Source organism: Dromiciops gliroides, chromosome 2 (assembly GCF_019393635.1).
Source record: "Dromiciops gliroides isolate mDroGli1 chromosome 2, mDroGli1.pri, whole genome shotgun sequence".
Taxonomy (NCBI): Eukaryota; Metazoa; Chordata; class Mammalia; order Microbiotheria; family Microbiotheriidae; genus Dromiciops; species Dromiciops gliroides.
This window is the reverse complement of record NC_057862.1, coordinates 256,140,591-256,162,135: the sequence shown is the minus strand read 5'-3', so window position 1 is coordinate 256,162,135 and position 21,545 is coordinate 256,140,591. Positions and strand designations below refer to the sequence as shown.

The 21,545-nt window shown below is 38.3% G+C and overlaps 1 protein-coding gene across 6 annotated transcripts in view; it reads right to left on the bottom strand.

Annotated features, from left to right (window-relative positions):
- The window catches only part of FUT8 (fucosyltransferase 8), a 416,362-nt gene that overhangs the window by 105,625 nt on the left and 289,192 nt on the right, over window positions 1–21,545 (bottom strand). For all 6 annotated transcript variants that reach the window (XM_043987138.1, XM_043987143.1, XM_043987142.1 and 3 more), the window contains one exon: window positions 10,042–10,156. In XM_043987138.1, coding sequence (XP_043843073.1) covers window positions 10,042–10,156 — 115 coding nt within the window. The remainder of the gene's footprint in view (window positions 1–10,041; window positions 10,157–21,545) is intronic.

Below are 21,545 nucleotides of genomic sequence, written 5' to 3'. Positions count from 1 at the left end.
GTGCTGTTTCGAATGTTGTGGTCTTGAGATGTCTACAGAGTATCTAATTCAAGATGTCCAGATGGCAGATTAGTAATGTAGGAATAGAGTTCAAAAGAATGATTAATGATGGACAAATCTGGGAATCTTCTGGAAAGCCATGAAGGCTGATGAAATCACTGAGAGAATATAGTGTGTTGTTTAAAAATTTAAATGTGGGTTCTAATCTGCCCCTCCCCCATTTTGGGGGGAAACTGGATAAAATCACTGATGAATTCGCCAAGAGTTTAGATTTTTAAGGGTTTATTAAAAGATATAAGATAGTAAAGAGAGAGAAAGATTGAGAACAGATTTCTTATAGCACAGAAATCCTAGCCTTCCTAACCTCCCACATGAAGTCCTGCTACCAAGCCGATGTCTCGAACCCAAAGAGGAATAACTCCTCTGCTAGTGTCCGCTTCCTCTTTCGTGTTCTCCTCCCAGAAATGGGAGGCTCCTCAAGTTGACTGGCTGGTAGCTTTGACAGACAGTACCCATGAGCAAACATCACTTCCTGATGCCAAGGAACTGACCACATGGCTTGCCTTCAGATGTCTTCTCCTCATGGGGGAGCTTTCCTACAGTAACTCTCCAGCAGGTGGCATCACTCCAATTGTTACAATAGACAGAGCCAAAGGGAACATGCAAAGTTAATGGACATGATGTGTATGGAGAACAAGCAAAAGGGGACTGAGGACAGGTGTTCCCAGTGTCTGAAATATTATCCCTTCTCATCTTCACCTGTTGAATTTCAAATCTTTCTTGAAAGTTCAATTCAAATCTTTCCTCTTACACAAGTCTTTCTTGATCTCCCCAAGTATGAAATGGTTTTCCCCTCCATTCAAATCTTATATAGCATGTTACTGGCTCTTAATATACTATTATTTTATATCACATGTATATATGCCCCATTCTCATACATAGTTTCATGAGGTCAAGGACTGTATTCCTCCCAACCCCCCAAACTCTGCATCTCTCCCAGCATTAGAGCTAGAGCTGGAAGGGACCTCAGAGGCCAATACAGTCCAACTCTTTCATTTTTCAAACTTCATATATGATTGCTGAATTGAACATATTTTTTAATGACAATGATGAACTGATCTTTAGCAGTGAAAATGTGACAAAATTAGAAATCTTATTGATCATCTACTCTAAATCCCTAAGTAATCATCTAAAATAAACTGTGGAATGGTTTGAATTATTTAAAAGTGATGTAAATAGGCCATTTAGATGGTGAAAATATGCCAAGAAGATTTAGGATATTATTAAAGACACGTGCCTTTAGTATGCTTTTCTTTATTATTCCATGCTTAAAAGCAAATTACTATAATTCTTCATATTTCCAGTGTACCTTTCAAAGCATTTCTAAGCACATTGCCAACATTCCCTCATCCATCCAGAAAATATCTCTACAAATCTATTAATATTATTTTACATAAAAAGTGAAGCCCACTGAGATATGCATTCTACCAACCTAGTCAAGTAGTAAGTCCAGAAGAAAAAAAGAGAATTCTGAATTCCTGATTTCCAACCCATGAATGTACATTTGTCCCTCTCTGAAGCACTGTGAAAGCCTGCATATGCAAACTCTTCTAGAACAAGCTTCTTTGTCCTCTGAAAAGAAGCTCAAGTCTTCAGCCAATGTAGAAACACATGAAAACAGGACTGGGAATGAGCCCATGTTCTTGAATTTCTGAGAAACTCCTACAGTGCTTATGACAAAACTATGTTTTACCTCTTTCTACCTACCATACAGAATCAACCTGGGCTTTCTCACTTCTCACAGTGTGATTGTTTTCTTCACTAAAGATTAATCGTCAACTTATGTTTTAGCAATGACCAAGTGGGCTTTGCTGAGGCAATATGGCAAAAGATCCCCAACTGAGCCCACTTGGTTCATCCTGATAAATGTGCAATATAGGAAGTCAAGAGTGTCATCATCATTTGCTGAGTGAATTTGAACAGGTGTCTGAGCCATGGGGAAGGAAAGCTGGAAATTAGAAACAGATTTTCAGTAGGGAAATGACTTGTTTTCCAACATACTGTGCCAACAAAGCAAGTTAGGAGAGGAAAGATATAATTTATGTTTGATTATATTAAACAGTAGGCAGAAGTGGTGATTCCACATTGTGCATGTGGCTTTGATGAAGGAGGTGGACATTACTCACCAGGATAAGGAGGTGAGATTTTTTTCCTAATACTAGTTGTGTCAGCTTCAGTTTCCTCATTTTCAAAAATTACATTGATAATACAACTCGTCACACTTACGTGATAACTGTAAGGAATGAGTGAAATTTATGTATTTTGAAAAAATATATGAAAACTGCCCAGAATACGCTATGAGCCCCCTTAATGTCTAAACAAGATTTCCCCCAAACTTCCTCCCAGAATTAGCCCTCCTCTTTCTACTTCATTCTAGTAGGGATTATGAAATTTAGGTGTTGGATCTTGAGAAGACATTTATTGTTGTTAACAAAACTAGGAGTTGCCTTCACCCAGAGGGAAACAGATGTAGAAAAGAATGGTGGTGATGACTTCTCATTTGCAAATGCAAATTAAATAGAAGGGCAGCAGCTCCTTCCTTTTGTAGTTCCCCATCATGGCAAAAGGACAGAATTCAGAATAGTCACCCTGCCGATCCCAAGGCTTTCATTTGCCACTCTCCTATGTTGCACTCTCCAGACTGTTGGACCCTGCCATACTCCCTACTGATTGGTCTTCCAAAACAATGGGGTCTGATGCTATACCTTCCTATATTTGTTTTAAACCACTGTAAGCTCCTTTAGGGCAAATACAGTCTTTTTTATATTTGTACCCCCAAGATTTAGCAGAATGTTTGGCACATGGTAGGTCATGTGCCAACGTTTAATAAAAATGGCCAAGTGAAACAAATAGTTGTAATTGAATATAATGTTAATAATTGTTACTGTGTTGTAAGAAAGGACAAATGAGAACTCACAGAAGCTTGAGAAGACTTCTGAATTGATGCAGTCACATATATAGAACATGGAAAACAATAAATATAATTACTGCAATAAGCTAAATGAAGGGAAAAAAAAGGAAATGTAACACGCCTCTCAAATCTACTTGTCCAGGTCTAATCCCTCTCTCAACTTCAATCTCACATCTCCAACTGCCTATTAGAGATCTCAAATGGGATGTCCCATAGATATCTGAAATTCAACATGTCCAAAACTGAACACTTGCCACTTCCTAACTTTCCCATTATTACTGAAGGAATGTCCCAAACATCCAGGCTTGCAACCTAGGTATCATCCTAGACTCCTCACTTTCCTTAACCACCTTCCCCATATCCAATAAGTTGTCAAGTCCTATCCTTTCAATACCTTTATAAAACCTCTGTTATAGGCTCCCCCTCCTCTTCTCAAGAACTGCAACCACCTCAGTGCAGGCCCCCTCATTATGTCATTATGACTACTGCAGTAGCCTGCTAGTTGGACTCCCTGACTTAAGTCTCTCCCCACTCAACTGTCAATCAGATTTTCCTGAAATATAAATTTAAGCACGGCACCTCCTTAATAAAGGCCAACGGCTCCCTATTGCCTCCTGCTTGACTTTTAAAGCTTTTTGAAACCTGGTCCCTTCCTATCTTTCCAGTCTTCTTATACTTGATTCTTTTCCACATACCCAGTTATCTAATGACTCGGGCCTCCTAGTGGCTCCTCACAGATGATATTCCATCTCCCAAACCCAGGAATTTTACTGGATGCCTGGAATGTTCTCCTTCCTCATCTTAGCCTTCCTGGCTTCCTTCAAGTCTCAGCCAAAGTCCCACCTGGAAGAAGCCTTTCAAAGTCCTCTTTAATTGTAGTGCCTTCCTTCTAAAACTCCTCTCCAATTTATCCTATATGTTTATTTATATTTATGTACATAGTTGTTTGCAAGTTGTCTCCCTCACGAGACTGAGCTCTGTGAGAATAGGACTGTTTTTTTCTTTTCTTTGTATCCCTAGCGCTTAGCACAATGCCTGGCAACTAGCAGGTGGTTAAGAAATGAAACCTAACTCACTGATTGACTGAGCTTGTTTTTGAAGAAGAAATGAGAAATGAATGTCTCCCTTTTTTGCAGATGTGGGAGCAACTAACATGTGATACAGCAGTAACACTACTGCCTTGGAGTCTAAATAAGCTTCAGTTCAAATTTTAACTCTGACACTACCTGCGTGACACTGGGCAAGTCACTTAACCCTGCTAAGCGTCACTTTTCATCATCTGTAAAATGAGGGAGTTGGAGTAGATGGCCTCCAAGGTCCCTGACAGCTCTAAATCTACTAGTTTATGATTCTCTAGGTATATATACACATACCATGTGTTGGTTAGTTTTGTTGAATTTATCTCTCTTTTTTTTTCATTCTGTTACAAGGGAAGGACACAGAGGAAAGATCAATTTGAAAACAAAGGTGATATAAAACCAAAAGAAATTATTTCAAAAGAACCTAACTGATTTTTAAACAAAGAAAAAAAAGGAAGTTGCTTTGAAGTTTTGGCTAGAGCTAATGAAAAGACCTGGCTATAGACAAACCTTATTGAGTTCTGGCTCAGCTTAGGCTATCCAAATTGGTCAAATGATTCTTAACACAGTTAATACAACTTCTGATATTTGGAATCTCTCTGATATTTCCTTTGCTTTTTGGTATCTTTTATTGTTGCTTGTCCTTTTATAATTCCATTGTCTAGTGTCCTGATGCTTGTTTTTAAATGTTACAGTTGGGCTGTCATAATCTAAATTGTGTAAATGGAAAATTTGCAAAGATATTTCATTTCAAACAATTTAATTCAATTCACAAAATCAAAGAATTTTAGAGTTAGACAAAACCTCAGCAGTCATCTAGTCTAACCCAAACCCCCAAAGGAAATCTGTAACTATAACTGTTATGATGCACCAGACAGACAGCCCAGGTGGTCCGGCCTCTATCTGAAAATCTCTAAGAAAAAGAAGCCTTAAGCATGTGCTGAGGAAACCTGTTCTACTTCTAGACAGCTCAGACAGGTAAGAAGTGTTTCACAATAACAAGCCTAAATGGGCCTCTTTGTAACTTCCTGGTTTTCCTCTCTATAGCCAGACAAGATAAGTCTAATCTCTTTTCTCAAATGACAATCTTTCAAATATCTGAAGATGACTACCATGCCCACACTGAATCTTCTTTTCTTCAGTTTAAATATCCAGTTCCCTCAAGTAAGTACATCACTGGAAATGGACACAAAGCCCTTCACCATTCCGGTTGGCCCAAAGCTTATCAATGCCTTTCTTCAACCAGAGTGCCCCCAATTGAACAGAATATTCCATATGGGGTCGGGCTGGGACAATGACACTATATTCTCCTTATTCCTGGTGATTATCTACTCTTAATTCTGCCCAAGTTCACATCTGCATTTGTGAATATTGCTGCATATTTACATTGAGCTTGCAGTCCAGTAAAAGCTCATCTTTTTTGCAGACAAGCTATTGTCTATGATCCCCAATCCTATACTTATGAAGTTAATTTTCTTGAAATGAAGTGCAAGACTTTCCATTTATCCTCACTGAATTTCATCTTATTAGATTCAGCTCAATACTCTAGTCTTTAAAGATCCTTTTGGATTCTGTTTCTGTCATCCATTGTTATTAGCTATCCTTTGCATCTGTGATATATGCAAATATGATAAGCATCCCATCCTTTATCAGAGACACTGATAAAAATTTTAAAACAGCATAGAACCAGAAAGAACTCTGGAACACTTTACTGAAGACCATCTGCCAAGGTGACCTTGATTCATTAATGATTCATCTTTTGAATCTAGCATTCAACTAATCCTGAATCTAACTGTTCAATTACCCAGTCTACAGATTTTTTAGTTTCTTTTTTTAAAATTTCTTTTAAAAGAAAGGTATTAGATATTTAATCTTTTTTTTTAAAGTCAATACAGGGGGCAGGGAGGTGAGAAGGATGCTGGTGTTACAGTGGATAAAGGATTGGGCCCAGTGTCAGGAAGACCTGAGTTCAAATCTGTCCTGAGCCACTTAGTGTGTGACCCTGAGCAAGTCACCTAAGCTGTTTGTCTCACTTTCACCAACTGTGAAATGGGGATAATAACTTCACAGGGTTGTTGTAAATGTTATGGGCCCCTGGGTACCTCAGAAGTTTTCTAGGGTAAATGAAAAGAACCTTCTCCTTGAGAAACAAAACCAAAGGACAGACACACCTAAAGAGATAAGTGGCACCAGATGGGGACTGAGTTAGCTCCAGGACCACCACCCCTGGGGAGATAAGATTAGGTGTGCCTGCTGCCTTTGTGGCATGAGGGGGAGAGAAATGGCTTGAGAGATCTGGAACCACCCCATACCCAACTTCCCACCCAACTTCCCTCAGCCACCACCAGTGAGGGATGGTCCTGCCCAAATAAGGGAACTTTTCACAGTCAGATGATCACCTCATGGGACCACCATTGGTCCTCTATAAAAGTATCTGCCTGTCTCCTGCTGGAGGAGAAAGTTATCTGAGAGAGCTACGGCTCTGTGCCATGCTTTCTCCCCATGAGAAGTCCAAGGACTTCTCTCTTGGTTTCCTTTCCCTAGCACCTAAATAAACTGTTATTTTATTCTAATTGGATTTGTGTGCAAAAGGGTGTAACTCTTTAAAGAGGAATTCCTAAGAATCCTTACCCCAAACCCCCTGTCCATTTCCCCCATAACATAAGGATCAAATGTGATAATGTTTGTGAAAAGTACTTAGCACAGTGCTTGGCACTTAGTAGGTGCTATTATTAATGCTTACTCCCATACTCTCTTATCAAATGCTTTGTTAAATGGAGGCAAATGGTAGATGGATCAACAAAGAGATAGAGATAGAAATCTACCCCTACCCATATCCCTACCCCTACATAGGTGGATATTGGACTTCTTGGTATTGAGTACAGGAGAATAGCAATGAAATGATCCTTGCCCTCAAGGGACCTATCTATATTCTACTGGGGGAATTCAATACAAGTAAATAAATATAATATAGAGTAAATGAAAGAGGGAGAGAACACTAATAACTAAGAGGACTGTTATGGGGTGTTAAGGCTAAAATTCTAGCTAGTCTGTCTAAGATATCTAATGAGTGGTGGCCAATAAATTATAAGCTTTAGCAAGAGTTAGGCTTTTAAGCATTTATATTACCATTATATTTATATTACCATTTATATTACTTATTTTACCAAATAAGAATTTGGTAAAGAGAGAGAAAGGCCTACATTCATCTATCTATTAAAGGGAGAGCGCATTTCTAGCTCCCTTCTCCACCAGAGTCCTCAGGAAAGAGCCCCAGTCACAGCGCTAGGCTCCCCCTTCTTCCTCCCACAAGCAAACATCACTTCCTGACGCCAAAAAAAAAAGACGCATGGTCTTGCCCTCAGAGACCTTCACCTCCTGGCAGAGCTTTTCTACAGTAAATCTCCAGCAGGTGGTATCATTCCAATCGTTACAGGGGTTAGGACTATCAAAAGTTTAAACTGGCCAGCTGAACTAAAGGACACGGGTCTGTTGTAACTCTCCTTGAGAAGACAGACATGCCTAAAACAGCAAGAGAGATAAGCGGCACCCATTGGGAACTGAGTCAATTCTAGGCCTACCACCCTTTATTCCAGTCTCCCCCACCCCTAGGGGAGATAACCCCATTAGGCGTGGCTGCTGCCTGATCAAGTCCAGGGAACAAAGATAACTCCAGAAGTCAGGACCACCTCCTCACTGAAGTCTTACCCCTCACAGAGGGAACTTTCCATTGTCAGGTGGTGATCACTCCATCTGCCATCTATGCCTTTCTCCTGTTCAGGAAAATCGATATCTCAGAGAACCACATTTCTGGAACTATCTCCCCTTGAGATTCCTCGAGGTATCCTTTCTCTATCACTCAAATAAAATATTATTTTATTCTAATTGGATTTATGTGTGAGAAGGTGTAATTCTTTAAAGAGGAATACCTAAGGACCCCCAAACCAACCAATTTCCCCATGAAAGGGACTATAGAAGGGTTTACCAAATATTTGGTACTTGAGGCAAACCTTGAAGAATTAGAGTTGAGGGACTGTATTCTATGCATGGGAAAAAGGGTTTGTACAAATCCATGGAGGTAAAAAGTGTGCCAAGGTCACAAAATAACTGGTAGTCCGCTTTGGCTAGACCAGAGTTTATAAAAGGAGAATAATGGCATGTGAGTCCCAAACCAAACTTCTGCTTAGAAACCATAGAGAAATATCTTCCCAACGCCTTTCTACACTGTCACAAAATCAATTTCATATCCTAGCAATCAGTAGCTTTGTTTGTATGTATTTGCTCATGATCTTGGACATTAGATTGTGAGCTCCTCAAGGACAGGTCTTTTTTCTTCTTTTTGTATTGCTAGGGCTTAGCACAGAGTCTGGTTAAAGGTGCTTAATAAATGTTAACTGACTCACAGTGTCTTCTAAAACAACATTATCAAGGTAGATGGTCCCCTTTCTATCTAGGAATGATATCTTTAGTCATGACTATTTTTATCCTAATGACTACAATTGTATTTTAAATAGAAGACATAGTTTCCATTCCCCAGAAATTTGTAAACTCTAGCAGGGAAAACAGACCATGTGGGTGTAAATTAACTGAAAGAAAAATATTTTTCTAGAGAAGCATTTTCTCTAAGATTTCTGCCCCTTTAAAGATGGAAAAGAATTCTCTTTCAGTACAGAAAAAGCATATACTTCAAGTACTTTTGAAAAAAATATTTCCCCACCATAAAAGTTTTCTTTATAGAAAACTCTTTTTCAATACAAAAATAAAAATGCATTTCATGCCGAAAACTGAATAAAAAGGATTTGTGGAAGGTCAACAATAAGATTGAAATTAAAAGTAAAGAAAATAATATGTTAAATTCACTATGTTGGTTTAAAAGGTATAAAAAAGCCTTCTAGATTAAAGTCCTCAAAGGGATTTATAAGTGAGATTCTCTAATATGAAACAACAATCATCAGCAATCATATGCAAGAATTAGCACTTGAGTTAAGAACATTTGGCCACTTAAAATCAGGAGGAAAAAAAAACCCACAAAAACTAACTGAAGCAGGTGGTAGGCACATGTTGCAGTGGGGGGTGGGGGTGGGGATTAGATTGTGACCAGATCATAGCTTAAAGATAACATTTTTATGGGATAAAATTTAATGAACATGTGGAAATGGAAAACGCTCAGAAAACAGAGCTATTTCCATTTTAAATGAGGATGATGGTTCTGCACCACCAGCTGTTTAGAGTTCATTGAATGAGTATCTAGTTGATAAGGGATAATTACCTCTTCCCTACAGGAGGTGAAGTGTTTCTCATTCTACAGACACCTCTGATGAATGGTCATGAGAAAAACAAAACTGCACGTCAAGATCAGTTTGGTTCTTAATGGTCTCCTTAAAAACTTGATTTTCTGTCTTTTTCTTAGATTAACTGTAGGAAAATTTGTACCAAATATTTGGTACTTGAGGCAAACCTTGAAGAATTAGAGTTGAGGGACTGTATTCTATGCATGGGAAAAAGGGTTTGTACAAATCCATGGAGGTAATATACATTAACATCAGGGTATCATTTTGCTTTAACCTTCCCAATTTTAGAAAGTAAACAAAAAACACTGCCCTATGTTGTCTACAGCAATATAAAGAGGTGTTTTAAAGAGGGAGGGAAAGGTGATTAAATTATCAGTATAACTTTAATCCAACGATTCTTTTTAATTATTAAAGCATCTACTGTGTGAAAAAAACAACATAAACGGAATGAGACATTTGATTAAGAAAAATGCCATAAACCAAACTCAATTTATGTGTTTTCTCCTCTTATTAGAATATAAGTTCCTTGAGGGCAGGGGCTGTTTTGGCTTTTATATTTGTATCCCCAGTGCTACATTCATTCGTCAACTGTGAGTCCTGTTTTTATAGATATTCTGAGCTAAAATGTTCATTTTTACAACCCCTTCTAGTGTTTTTGTCCTTCCTCTTAATTCATGCTTACTGATTAACCTAACCTTACCTGAAGATAGGTTATTCTCCTCTGGACCAGTTCTGTCAGATCTTTGGCTTCTTTTTCTCGCCAATCACCTGCTCCATCTGCTTGACTGAGGTAGTACAGATCTGTCATTATTGACCTATAAAAAAAAGGCAACAATAGATATATCTAACTCTAAGATATCAGATCAGAAATCTAGGCAAAATTGATAAATAGAATTTTAAAAAGTGAATACACTGAACACCTTATGGTGATTGATATTTGCTACATTTCTTATTAAGACTGTGGGATCTTGTAGTTGGCCTTTGATAGCCACATTCACACCTAATGAATTCTTAGTATTGAGGCAAACATTTGTCCTGAGTACAGGAAGCAGTCTACTCTGTAGGGCTTATCCCAATATAAAAGAGACGAAAAAAAATTTGATTAATAGATGAATCTTCAAATAGTACCTATTTCTAAATTCTAAAGGCATCTTTTCAAGCTCCTGTACATCTACCCTCAAATTTAGCCCTCATGAGTAGCTACAAAAATATGAAAAAGGAAAAGCTCTACCATGTATGTTGACTTTGAGGTACTTGCTTAGATTGTGTACAAAATCATTGAGACAAAAGGAAGGCCAGCGAAAAGTAAAGAGAAGACGGTAAAATTATAGTCTGAATTTATCATATACTTAATGGGAACTAGCCAAAGAGTCCAGTCTTTAAGAAAATGTGTAGAGTGACTCTGGAATTCCCCACACGGAAAATACTGAGGAGTTGGCTTCTGAGGATGGTCATCATGACATATGACAGAAACGTCTTGGAGAGTTCTGGAGCATGAGAGGATGTCTGTTACTGGTTCTGGTCTACCAACCAAGTAGGAAGGAGGTACCTTTCTGATAAGGTTGCTGATGAACTCCAGCTACATAGGTGGGACTAGAGGGGTGACACATTTAAAAGGCACCAGTCAACTTGGTTCCACCTTCTTCATGTAATTTCTTCCAGGCTGATGCCATTCCAGGGAGGGATTTTGTTGTAAAGGAAGAGGACACAGGCCCTCCCCATCCAAGGCAGACATGGGACCTTGGTTCTTTTGTTTTAGGTGAAGAAGACTGGAAATGACTACAACCTTGTGAGCTGCTTCCAAAGGTCAGGGCAAAGAACCATCTGAGGTCCAGGAGTCTAGGAATGAAGTTCATGAGTGATTTTGTAGCCAGCAAAGGATGAATGCCCTGAGGAGCAAAAAGAAGCAACTTCTAGGACCCAACCCATTGGTAGATGAGATAAGAGCTCATCCAACAGAGATGCTGTCATTGGAAATGAACTTGGTGGGACCGATAGCATGTAGAAAATGAATTAAGCCTTATTTCTCTCTCCACCAGAGATCCAAGTAAAATGGTAAGGTGTTGGGGGAAATGCTTGCACTTAATTCTTGATATGTCTTATTAGGTAAATATCCCTTTGAGAATGTTAATTCATATTAACTGGTGAAATGGAACTGGGGTACTAGTCATTAGCAGTTAATAGTGGGGGTGGGGGAAAACCACACCAGAATGGAGACTCATCAGTAGCATTAAAAAAAGAGAACCCCAACCTATCAGCAGTACCCTGAGAAGGTAATGATGTCAGCCTTGCTTTGGGAGAATGAAGCAAAAGATATACATACTCACTACACATGTAGCTGTTTCTGGAAGTATCCATTTTATTTGGTGTTAAGTACATAAATGTGTGTGTGTGTGTGTGTGTGTGTGTGTGTGTGTAAAAGAATTCCAAGAAAATAAACCAGTGTAGGGGGCAGCTAGGTGACGCAGTGGATAAGGCACTATGCCTTAGCTGTGTGACCCTGGGCAAGTCTCTTAACCCTCACTGCCCTGCAAGGAAAAAAAAAGAAAGAAAGAAAGAAAAAGAAAAGAAACCAGTGTAACAGACTTATGGGGCAGCTAGGTGGCACAATGAATAGAGAACTGGGCTTGGAATCAGGAAGACTTATCTCTTTAAGTTCAAATCAAGCCTCAGATATCTATTACCTGTGTGAACCTGGGCAAATCACTTAACCCTGTTTGCCTCAGTTCGTCATCTGTAAAAATGAGAGGCAAAGGGAAAGGCAAAGCACCCCAGGATCTTTGCCAATGGAGTCACAAACAGTTGACTGAACACCACCACAAATAGGCCTTCTCTCTTATTTGGTGTGTAAACCCTTTCTCTCCCTTCATACATGTAGCACAAAGGCATCTGTTTCTGGACACTGACATACTTGCTGTTCCTTATAAAGAACACCCCATCTCTCATCTCCATGCCTTGGCAGTGGCTATTTCTCATGACTGGAATCCTTTCTCTCATATCCTCTCACTCTTGACATCCCTGGATTCTTTCAAGATTTAGCACACATGTTCTCTGCAAAAGGCCTTCCTATCCTCCACTGGAGCCTTTTCCTCAATATTACCTTCTAGTTCTGTATGTACCTATTTAATTACATGCTGTTTCCCCACATTTGTAGTTAAGCTGCTGGAAAGCTTATCTACAAATGTGTCTTTATCTTTTCTTTGTCTCCCCCAGGGCTTAGCACCTAGCACACAGTAAGAGCTTACTAAATGCTTGCTGACTGGATGATAAGCAGGAACAGAAACCATGAAAGAGACCTGGAGAGATTCCTGTGTATCCATGCAGTGCTGGAGAGAGTCATGTACCTTAAGGAGCTGCTGCCAAATGGAGATTATTGACAATGGTGATTGGGATACAATAGGGAGATCAGAACCTGTGAATCTTGACCTTGCTAGTACTAGAGAAAGGCCAACTTGGCAGGAAAACCATGTGCCTCGGGGAGTAACAAGACAAAGGGCTACAAAGGAAAGGAGAAAACCTGGAGACCTTGCCCCTGTTGTACTAAGAGATCTGTGTAGTGCAGCATAACCCAGACCTTAGGGACAGAGCTTAGTGTAGTAGAAAGAGTTCTGAATTTTGAATCAGAGGAGATGGGTTTTGCCATCTACTACTAGCTGTGTTAACAAGTCATCAAACATCTCTGGATGTGAGTGTTAACATCTGCAAAACGAAGGGGCTGGACAAGTTTTAATCTACAATCCTCTAATGGTACATTATTTAGCCCCAGGAGAAGGAAAGGATACACCAGATGAGAGAGAGAGAAAAAGCTTAAATGTCCTCTCAAAAGGGAGGAGTGTTTCTCATAGTTAAAGTACTAAGGCATAGACCTGTTTTATATTTTTGAAGAGTAAGATACACTTTGTCCTTTATTCAACAACTTGTTAGGATAAGTGATTGGAGGGAAGCCACAGGCTCAAACAAATCAAATGCTAGGGTTTTTCTCACTTAGGGAAAAGGAGGTTAACCACAGATTTTGTGAGAAATTCCCCCACATTTCACCTGGTTCTGACTTGTGAAAGACTTGGATCCAATCACCATATAGTGTAACATAGATTACACCAATAACATAGAGATGATTTGGGTTTTTTTTTCTTATACCACCCAATATGGGTATGTCCCTAATGTTTTCATTAAATAAAGACAAAAAAAGCATACTGGTAAAAGTCAGAGGAAAAAAAAAAACAACAAACCAGGAAGAGTTCCTGGAAAACAATTAATATTTTTCCTCCTCATATCCACCAATTTACCCCTTAAATCAACATTTGTAACATAAACAGAAAAGATATCTAATTTTAAAGAAATACAGACTTCCTATTTATATAAGGTAGAGTCTAGGCACTGTAGATATAAAGATAAAAGGTTCACAGATGTAAAGCTGGAAAGGACCTTAAAAGTGAACCTAGACCAGTGGTGTCAAATTCAAATAGAAATGGGGCCCATTAATTGGTACATAAGGATTCTTGTAACAGGCACTATATTTTGCTGAATTTTTGTTTATTTCATTAAATATGTCCCAATCACATCTAAATCTGGTTCAGGTCACACTTGAGAGTGCTGTGGGCCACATGCAGGCTGTAGGCCACATGTTTGACATCTCTCTCATTTCAGAGGTTAGGAAACTGAGGTTCACAGAGGTGATTCAATTTGCCCAAAGTCAAACAGTTGAGCAAGGGTGATACTACATCAAATACTCTTTCCAAAGACCTTGAAAAGCTTACAACTGAATGCAAGGTAGGGAAGTGAGAAGGACAAGTAATAACAACACATCAGGGCATGCTACTAGTACAATGGAGAGGTTCAGGTAAGGTACTATCAAAAATTTGAAGAGGAAGAGATCAACAAGGCTGCTATCTGAATCAGGCACCGAAATAAGAAAGAAAGAAAGAAAGAAAGAAAGAAAGAAAGAAAGAAAGAAAGGAAGGAAGGAAGGAAGGAAGGAAGGAAGGAAGGAAGGAAGGAAGGAAGGAAGGAAGGAAGGAAGGAAGGAAGGAAGGAAGGAAGGAAGGAAGGAAGGAAGGAAGGAAGGAAGGAAGGAAGGAAGGAAGGAAGGAAGGAAGGAAGGAAGGAAGGAAGAAAGGAAGGAAGGAAGAAAGAAAGAAAGAAAGAAAGAAAGAAAGAAAGAAAGAAAGAAAGAAAGAAAGAAAGAAAGAAAGAAAGAAAGAAAGAAAGGGATTTCAACAGATGGAAATGTAGAGGAAGCCTCTTTTAGATACAGGGCACTGCATGAACAAAGGCAGAGTTAGAATAAAGGAGGATAAATATTATAAATATTACTGAGACAACATTGTAAAGAATGGATTGGGGGCAGTCTGCAGGCAGGGAAGACCAGATGAAGCTGTTACAAAAATGCCTAACCCAGGGAAGTGAGAGATGCTAACAAGATAGAATGGATGAGGCTTCCTAACTTATTGCCCAAATATGTTGTGGGGGATTGAGTTTCTGGGGCAGCTAAGCCTATATGACTGAGAACATGGTAGCATCATTAACAGAAATAAAGAAATTAAGGGGAGGTCAGCTTTTAGAAGAAAAGTTCTGTATTAGCAAAGAATTTAGTTTTAGATTTTAGAGAGGAATCTAAGTTTCTTATAGGTAATTTGAAACAGGATGGGAGATTTGGAGAGAAGCTTAGGTAGAGAAAGAGATTTTCTGGAGATATATCATGAGAGATATCTGAAACCATAGGTATTGAGATCGTTAAGATCTCAATTTTTAGAAAAAAAGGAAGCTCAAGACAGAACACTGGGGAACCCTAATATCACTGGGATGTAGAAGTGGAGAAGACAGCAGAGGAGACAGAAAAGTAATTTTATCCCCCCCCCATTACATGTTTTTTTTGTTTGTTTTTTGTTTTTTGCGGGGCAATGGGAGTTAAGTGACTTGCCCAGGGTCACAGAGCTAGTAAGTGTCAAGTGTCTGAGGCCGGATTTGAACTCAGGTACTCCTGAATCCAGGGCCGGTGCTCTATCCACTGCGCCACCTAACCGCCCCACCTCCCACTGCATGTTAAAATTTTTTTAACCTTTTTTTTTTTTTAAAGTTTTGAGTTCCAAATTCTAACCCTTCTTCCTTCCCTCTCCTCCTCCCCCTCCCTTAAATGGTAAATAATCCAATACAGTTTACACATGTTCAATCATGTAAAACATTTCCATATCTGTCATATTTTTAGCACAGATGTTTGTGAGATGAGTAGAGGGTAACATCAGAGAGGGAGAAATTGCAAACACATGAGAGAAGATGATTGATAAAGCAAGATCACCAAGAACCATGAATAAAGGGATTAGGAGCCCTATGAATAAGAAGTCTCAATATGATATATCTATAGATATGATAGAGAATCACCGATTTAGATTTGGTAAAGACATTAGAGGCTACTTAGTCTAACTCTCCTACCATTTTACAGATGAAGGAACTGAAACACTTATAAGGTTAAGTTACTTGTCCAGGGTCCCAAAGCCAATAAGTGTCTGAGACAGGATATTAACACAGTTCCTTCCTAACTTGAAGGTCAACACCTTAACCACTTTACCACCTAGTTTTCATTCTCTTACCTCTGTAGAGGTGATGTTCAAAGGTCCAAGATGAAGGAGGCAACAAGATAGGAATAAGAGGAAATAATGCAGTGGTCAAGAGATCTAATTCTCCCCTCTCTCTCTCTGTCTCTCTGTCTCTGTCTCTCTCTCTCTCACACACACACACACACACACAAACACACACACACACACACACACACACACACACACACACACCCAGAGGAATTGTCATAGTTAAAACTTTCCTTTTCCCCAAAGAGCTTCTGGTAAGTTTCTCTGAGTTAAATTTTAATGCCTGTTCCCAATGTTACCTACTATTTTCTAAGATTTTCTAAGATTCTTGAAAGAGGAAAATATAGCTATAGATATCTATAGATCTATATTTCATATAATATACATACAGAATATAATATATAACAGGATATGTATGATACACAATATGTAATATGCAATATGAGTATATGATTTTGTTCAGTCATTTTCAGTCATGTCCAACTTTTCGTGACACTATTTGGGATTTTCTTGGGAGAAATACTGAAGTGGTTTGCAATTTCTTTCTGCAGCTCAGTTTAAAGATGAAGAACGGAAGTAAACAGAGTTAAGTAAATTGCCCACAGTATCACAGCTAGTATATGAGGCCAGATTTAAATTTAAGAATAGATGAGTCTTCCTGACTCCAGATCACACACTTTGATCCATACACATACATTTCATTCATTTACACAGTTCTGTAAGGTTTGTGAAGCACTTTAAACATATTAACTCATTTAATTCTCCCAACAACCCTATGAGGTAGAAAAGCTAGGTAGAGTTAACATTTTAATCTTGTGATTAAAAACATAAAAATGATCAGTCATCATGTATTGTCACAACAGCATTGTTTTTCCCCATGCAGGTCAACAAGAATTTACTCTAGTATCCTAAAACAGACTGTGTATGTCTGAATGCCTACTTTTTTTTTTTAACCACATTAAGCTGTAGAGTAATTCATTTGAAAGCCGTGGTCTCCTACTAAAGGGAGCACTTTATAGTATTATTAATTTTTATTTTTTAAAGCAGCATGTTTCTCCCCAGATTCTACATTTACCTCTCAAGAGCTAAAAATGAACTATTATATTGATATATCAAGTAAAACCATTACATTGTCCATAGCTAACACATAATGCCTTGTAATAGTCCCACTGAATAAAGCAATACCATTAATAATAAACACATGCACATTAAAAATCACTGCCATAGTTCAGAATACTCAGGCCAAGTTTTTACTGTGCCTAAATTAACAATAGACTTGCTCCATACAATGGCCTGACACTATAGAGTCCTTAGCACATGCTGCATTTTAAGCATTTGTTTAATGTGTTCACATTATTCACTAACAAGAAACTTTATAGCTTTGTTATTTCCATTTTCACCATATAGAAACAAGGTAACAGGGGGAAAAATATGATGATTAATCATATTTTTCTTACTTATTATTCTCAGTTAAGAATCTGTACATTTTCTGTTTATATGGCAGAGTAATTTTACTTAGAAAAGCAAAAACCTTCAGTTTCCCTAAGCCACTGAGGAGTTTAACACCCAAAACAATGTGCATGTGTACATCTGTAAGTTGTCTACACTTATCTCTACTCTATCTTTTCATATTTAGTTCTCAACCCTTTGTAATCTTTGCTTCCTACTCCAAAACTCAACTGAAACTGCTATCTAAGTAGCCTTTAATCTTCATACCTTCCTTTGGAGTCTACCCCTAATTTATTCTGTTTATATCCTGTTTGCACATCTCTCAACTGTTAGGCTGGGAACTCCTCCTGAGAAGGGAATTGCCTCCCCGCCTTGTTTGTATTCTCAACCCTTAGCTCAGTGCTTAACACATAGCTGATACTTAATGAGTGCTGGTTGACTGATTTAGGTGACCATGTCTCTTAATTGCTAAATGTAATGGTCCTTTCTCCATCCTAATGCTTTTTTTTTTTTTTTGGCGGGGCAATGGGGGTTAAGTGACTTGCCCAGGGTCACACAGCCAGTAAGTGTCAAGTGTCTGAGGCCGGACCTGAACTCAGGTCCTCCTGAATCCAGGGCCAGTGCTCTATCCACTGCGCCACCTAGCCGCCCCACATCCTAATCCTTCTTGACCTCTGTAACATGTATATTCAATACTGTTGAACATCCTCTACCTCCAGGATACTCTCTCCTCTCTGGATAGAAACCTTTGGATTCCCCAGAGAATATAAACAACAGCAAGACATCATTGTCCAGAGGCATGACTTGAACCCAGATCTTACTGATTCTAGGGGACACTGGTTCTTTCTTCACTATACTAAGTTGCCTCTTGAGGTAGCTAGGAAGATATTATTGCCCGACTTTACAAATATGAACACCAAAGTTCAAAAGAAATTAGCCTAGGGGCAGCTAGATGGCGCAGTGGTTAAAGCACCGGCCCTGGATTCAGGAGTACCTGAGTTCAAATCCAGCCTCAGACACTTGACACTTACTAGCTGTGTGACCCTGGGCAAGTCACTTAACCCCAATTGCCTCACTAAAAACACACACACACACACACACACCAAAAGAAATTAGCCTAAATGGTTACTGAATGGCAGAATAAGGCCTAAAACCCATCTTCTGAATCCCAGTCCAGAACCAGAATCTGACAACTTAAGGAATTCCCACACTGATTAAAGCTGTTACAGCCTTGAAGTTGTAGGGCTTCTGAAATCAAAATATCAACAGAGGTGACAGAAGTTGAGAAAGTCTTTATAGACTTAAGTAGGGCTGCAAAGGTTGGATCATACATATCCAAACAAATGCTAAGTCTTGATTCTATGCTTATGATATCATTAGCATTCATCTCCTTATCTATACTCACACAGCAAGCATTTTCAATCATTACATCTCACTTGGACTATAGTATCAGCTTCTTAATTGGCTCCTTGCTCCCAGTCTCTAATCTCTACAATCCATCTTCTGCACAACTGCCTAAATACTTTTCTTAAATCACAGGTCTGACCATTGTCACCAACCTCCTCAAGAATTTTCAGTGGTTCCCTATTACCCAGGGCTAAAATACCAGTTTCTGATCTTGGCAAAATGTGCACAAAATTGCCTCTACAGACATTTCAAGTTATTTCCCTTCAAGCAGTCTACACTATGGTCAAACTGGCCTATGTGCTATTAGCTAAAGTTGGCATTATATAGCAAGCCTCTCATAAGCTGCTGTCCTCCCTTGTGCCTGGAATTCATTCTCTTATCACTTCCATTTCTTAAAAATCTTTAATTCTTTTCTGACTCAATCAAGTGTCTCTTGCTGGAAACCTTTCTTAGTCTCCTTATTTCTTCATATTCTTCCCCCTCAAAGATCTTGGATTTACTTTATCTGTACCTACTATATTTTCCAGTAGAATGTAAGCCTATTGGGGTATAGTGTTTTTGTCTTTATTTTTGCATTGCCAGAAAGCTTAATTAATATTTGTTTAATTGAATTAAAGTCTTCCACAGACAGGATTTGGATAGCTAAGCAAGTGAGAAAGGTTTTTAACAGGTAAAATAGCTTATGTAAAGGCAAAAACGGAGAAATTAGTATTTGTGTATTTCTAAAATGGTAATAATTTTTTTTAAATAGTAATAATTACCAGACATACTTAAGTGAAGAGTCTATGTATGTTAGGTATCTTATCAGATCATAAAAAACAAGAGAAAAGAGGAATTCAGAGAAACATAGGAAGAGTTATATGGACAATAAAGTAAGCAGTACTAGGAAAATAATATACATGTAGATTACAATACTGTAAATAAAAGAACGCAAAAATAAGGTCGAATGACATGATTATAGTGACCAACCTTAAGAGACGGGAAAATGTAGCTCATTCCACCTCCTTCTGGTCAGTTGGAGAACTGGGAGACAATAGGTATAGAATGCCACACATACTATCAGATGTGGTTACTATATCAGTTGAGTTGATTTAACTGGTTTGTTTTTTTTTTCCTTTGTTACAAAGGAAAATTCATGGCAGGGGGAGAGGAGGGATAAGAGATCCAGAAATAATTCTCATATCAAAACAAAAGAAATCGGGGGTAGCTAGGTGGCATAGTGGATAAAACATAGGCCCTGGATTCAGGAGGACCTGAGTTCAAATTTAGCCTCAGACACTTGACACTTAATAGTGGTGTGACCCTGGGCAAGTCACTTAACCCTTAGTGCCCCACCCCCCAAAAAAAAGAAAAGAAAGAAAAAGAATCAATAACCCTTTAAAAGGTAAAAAAAATATATTAATCAGGCAGTAGAATGCAGAAGTAGAGCAGAAAGAATCGGGATCAGAAAGGAGCTGTTGCAGAAAGTGGTAATTAGGATTTGAATGGAGAAGGAGCAAATCAGAGAGATGCTTCAAAGCAAGGGCTGATGAATCATGGTGACAACTGACTTGATGTATCTACTGAAGAAGAGAATAAATTCAAAGCTGATTCTAAGATTTTGTGCTTGTGTGACAAGAATGGGACAAGCAAACAGAGACATAGTCAATTATTTAATATAGATTACCTGGTCAGTTACTTAATACACAACAGATATAATATCTTTCAAAGTCTAAAGAATCACACACCATGTGATGTAGTAAATCTCAGTTGTTACACTACTAACAATATATTCTAGGAATTTTAATTTTATTTGAAAATAAGCATGATATCTTCTTTTCTTTAGTTGTTTTTCAAAAATACTGTTTGTTAAATGGGATGGCTCTTGGAGAGGAAACTATGTTGATATAAAATAACAAAACATCAATAAAAAAACTTATTTTTGAAAAAGAAAATGATAGCTTTCATGTATCTAAAGTTTCCTAGTGATAAAATACTTCCTGTTCATTATTTACCTTAGGAAAAAAAGTAAGTAACATCTAAAGATAAAGACCACAGGTTTAGATAAGCATTTTGAGAAAACACACAAAAGAATGGGATACTGAGTTAAGAAAATGGATTCTTTTAATTTCAAATGTAGCCTTTCATTGGAAACGAAAATATTAGCAAGGAACTGATGACAAGCATTACCAATCTTGATGATTCAAGAATTGACCTTGTGAACCATGTGACCTCAGAAATATATCAAATATAGAAAATTTTCAAATAGCCAAGTGGAAACAGCTTATTTTCTTCGTGTGTGTGTGTGTGTGTGTGTGTGTGTGTGTGTGTGTGTGTGTGTGTGTGTATAAAACAAATCCCAGAGAATGGCAATCAATGAGAAGCAAACTAATTATCTTACATTTATATTGTTACTATTGTACTCACAAGCTAATACAATCTCTATAAGGATGGTGACTCTCTTCATTAAAGGCTATCACATCAAAATGTGGTCTCTTGAGCCTAGCAAAAAGAATTTGTACTCTTCTTTCTTGTCAAGTCTTAGTGGTTGGTAGAGTGATTGTTGTCATGGCCTACTCTTCATGACCCCATTTGGGGTTTTCTTGGCAAAAATACTGGAGTGGTTTACCATTTCCTTCTCCAGATCATTTTACAGATGAGAAAACTGAGGCAAACGAGGTTAAGTGACTTGCTCAGGACCTCATAGCTAGTAAGTATCTGAGGCCAGATTTGAACAAATGAACATGAGTTATCCTGGTTCCAAGACCAGTACTTTATTCAATATGCA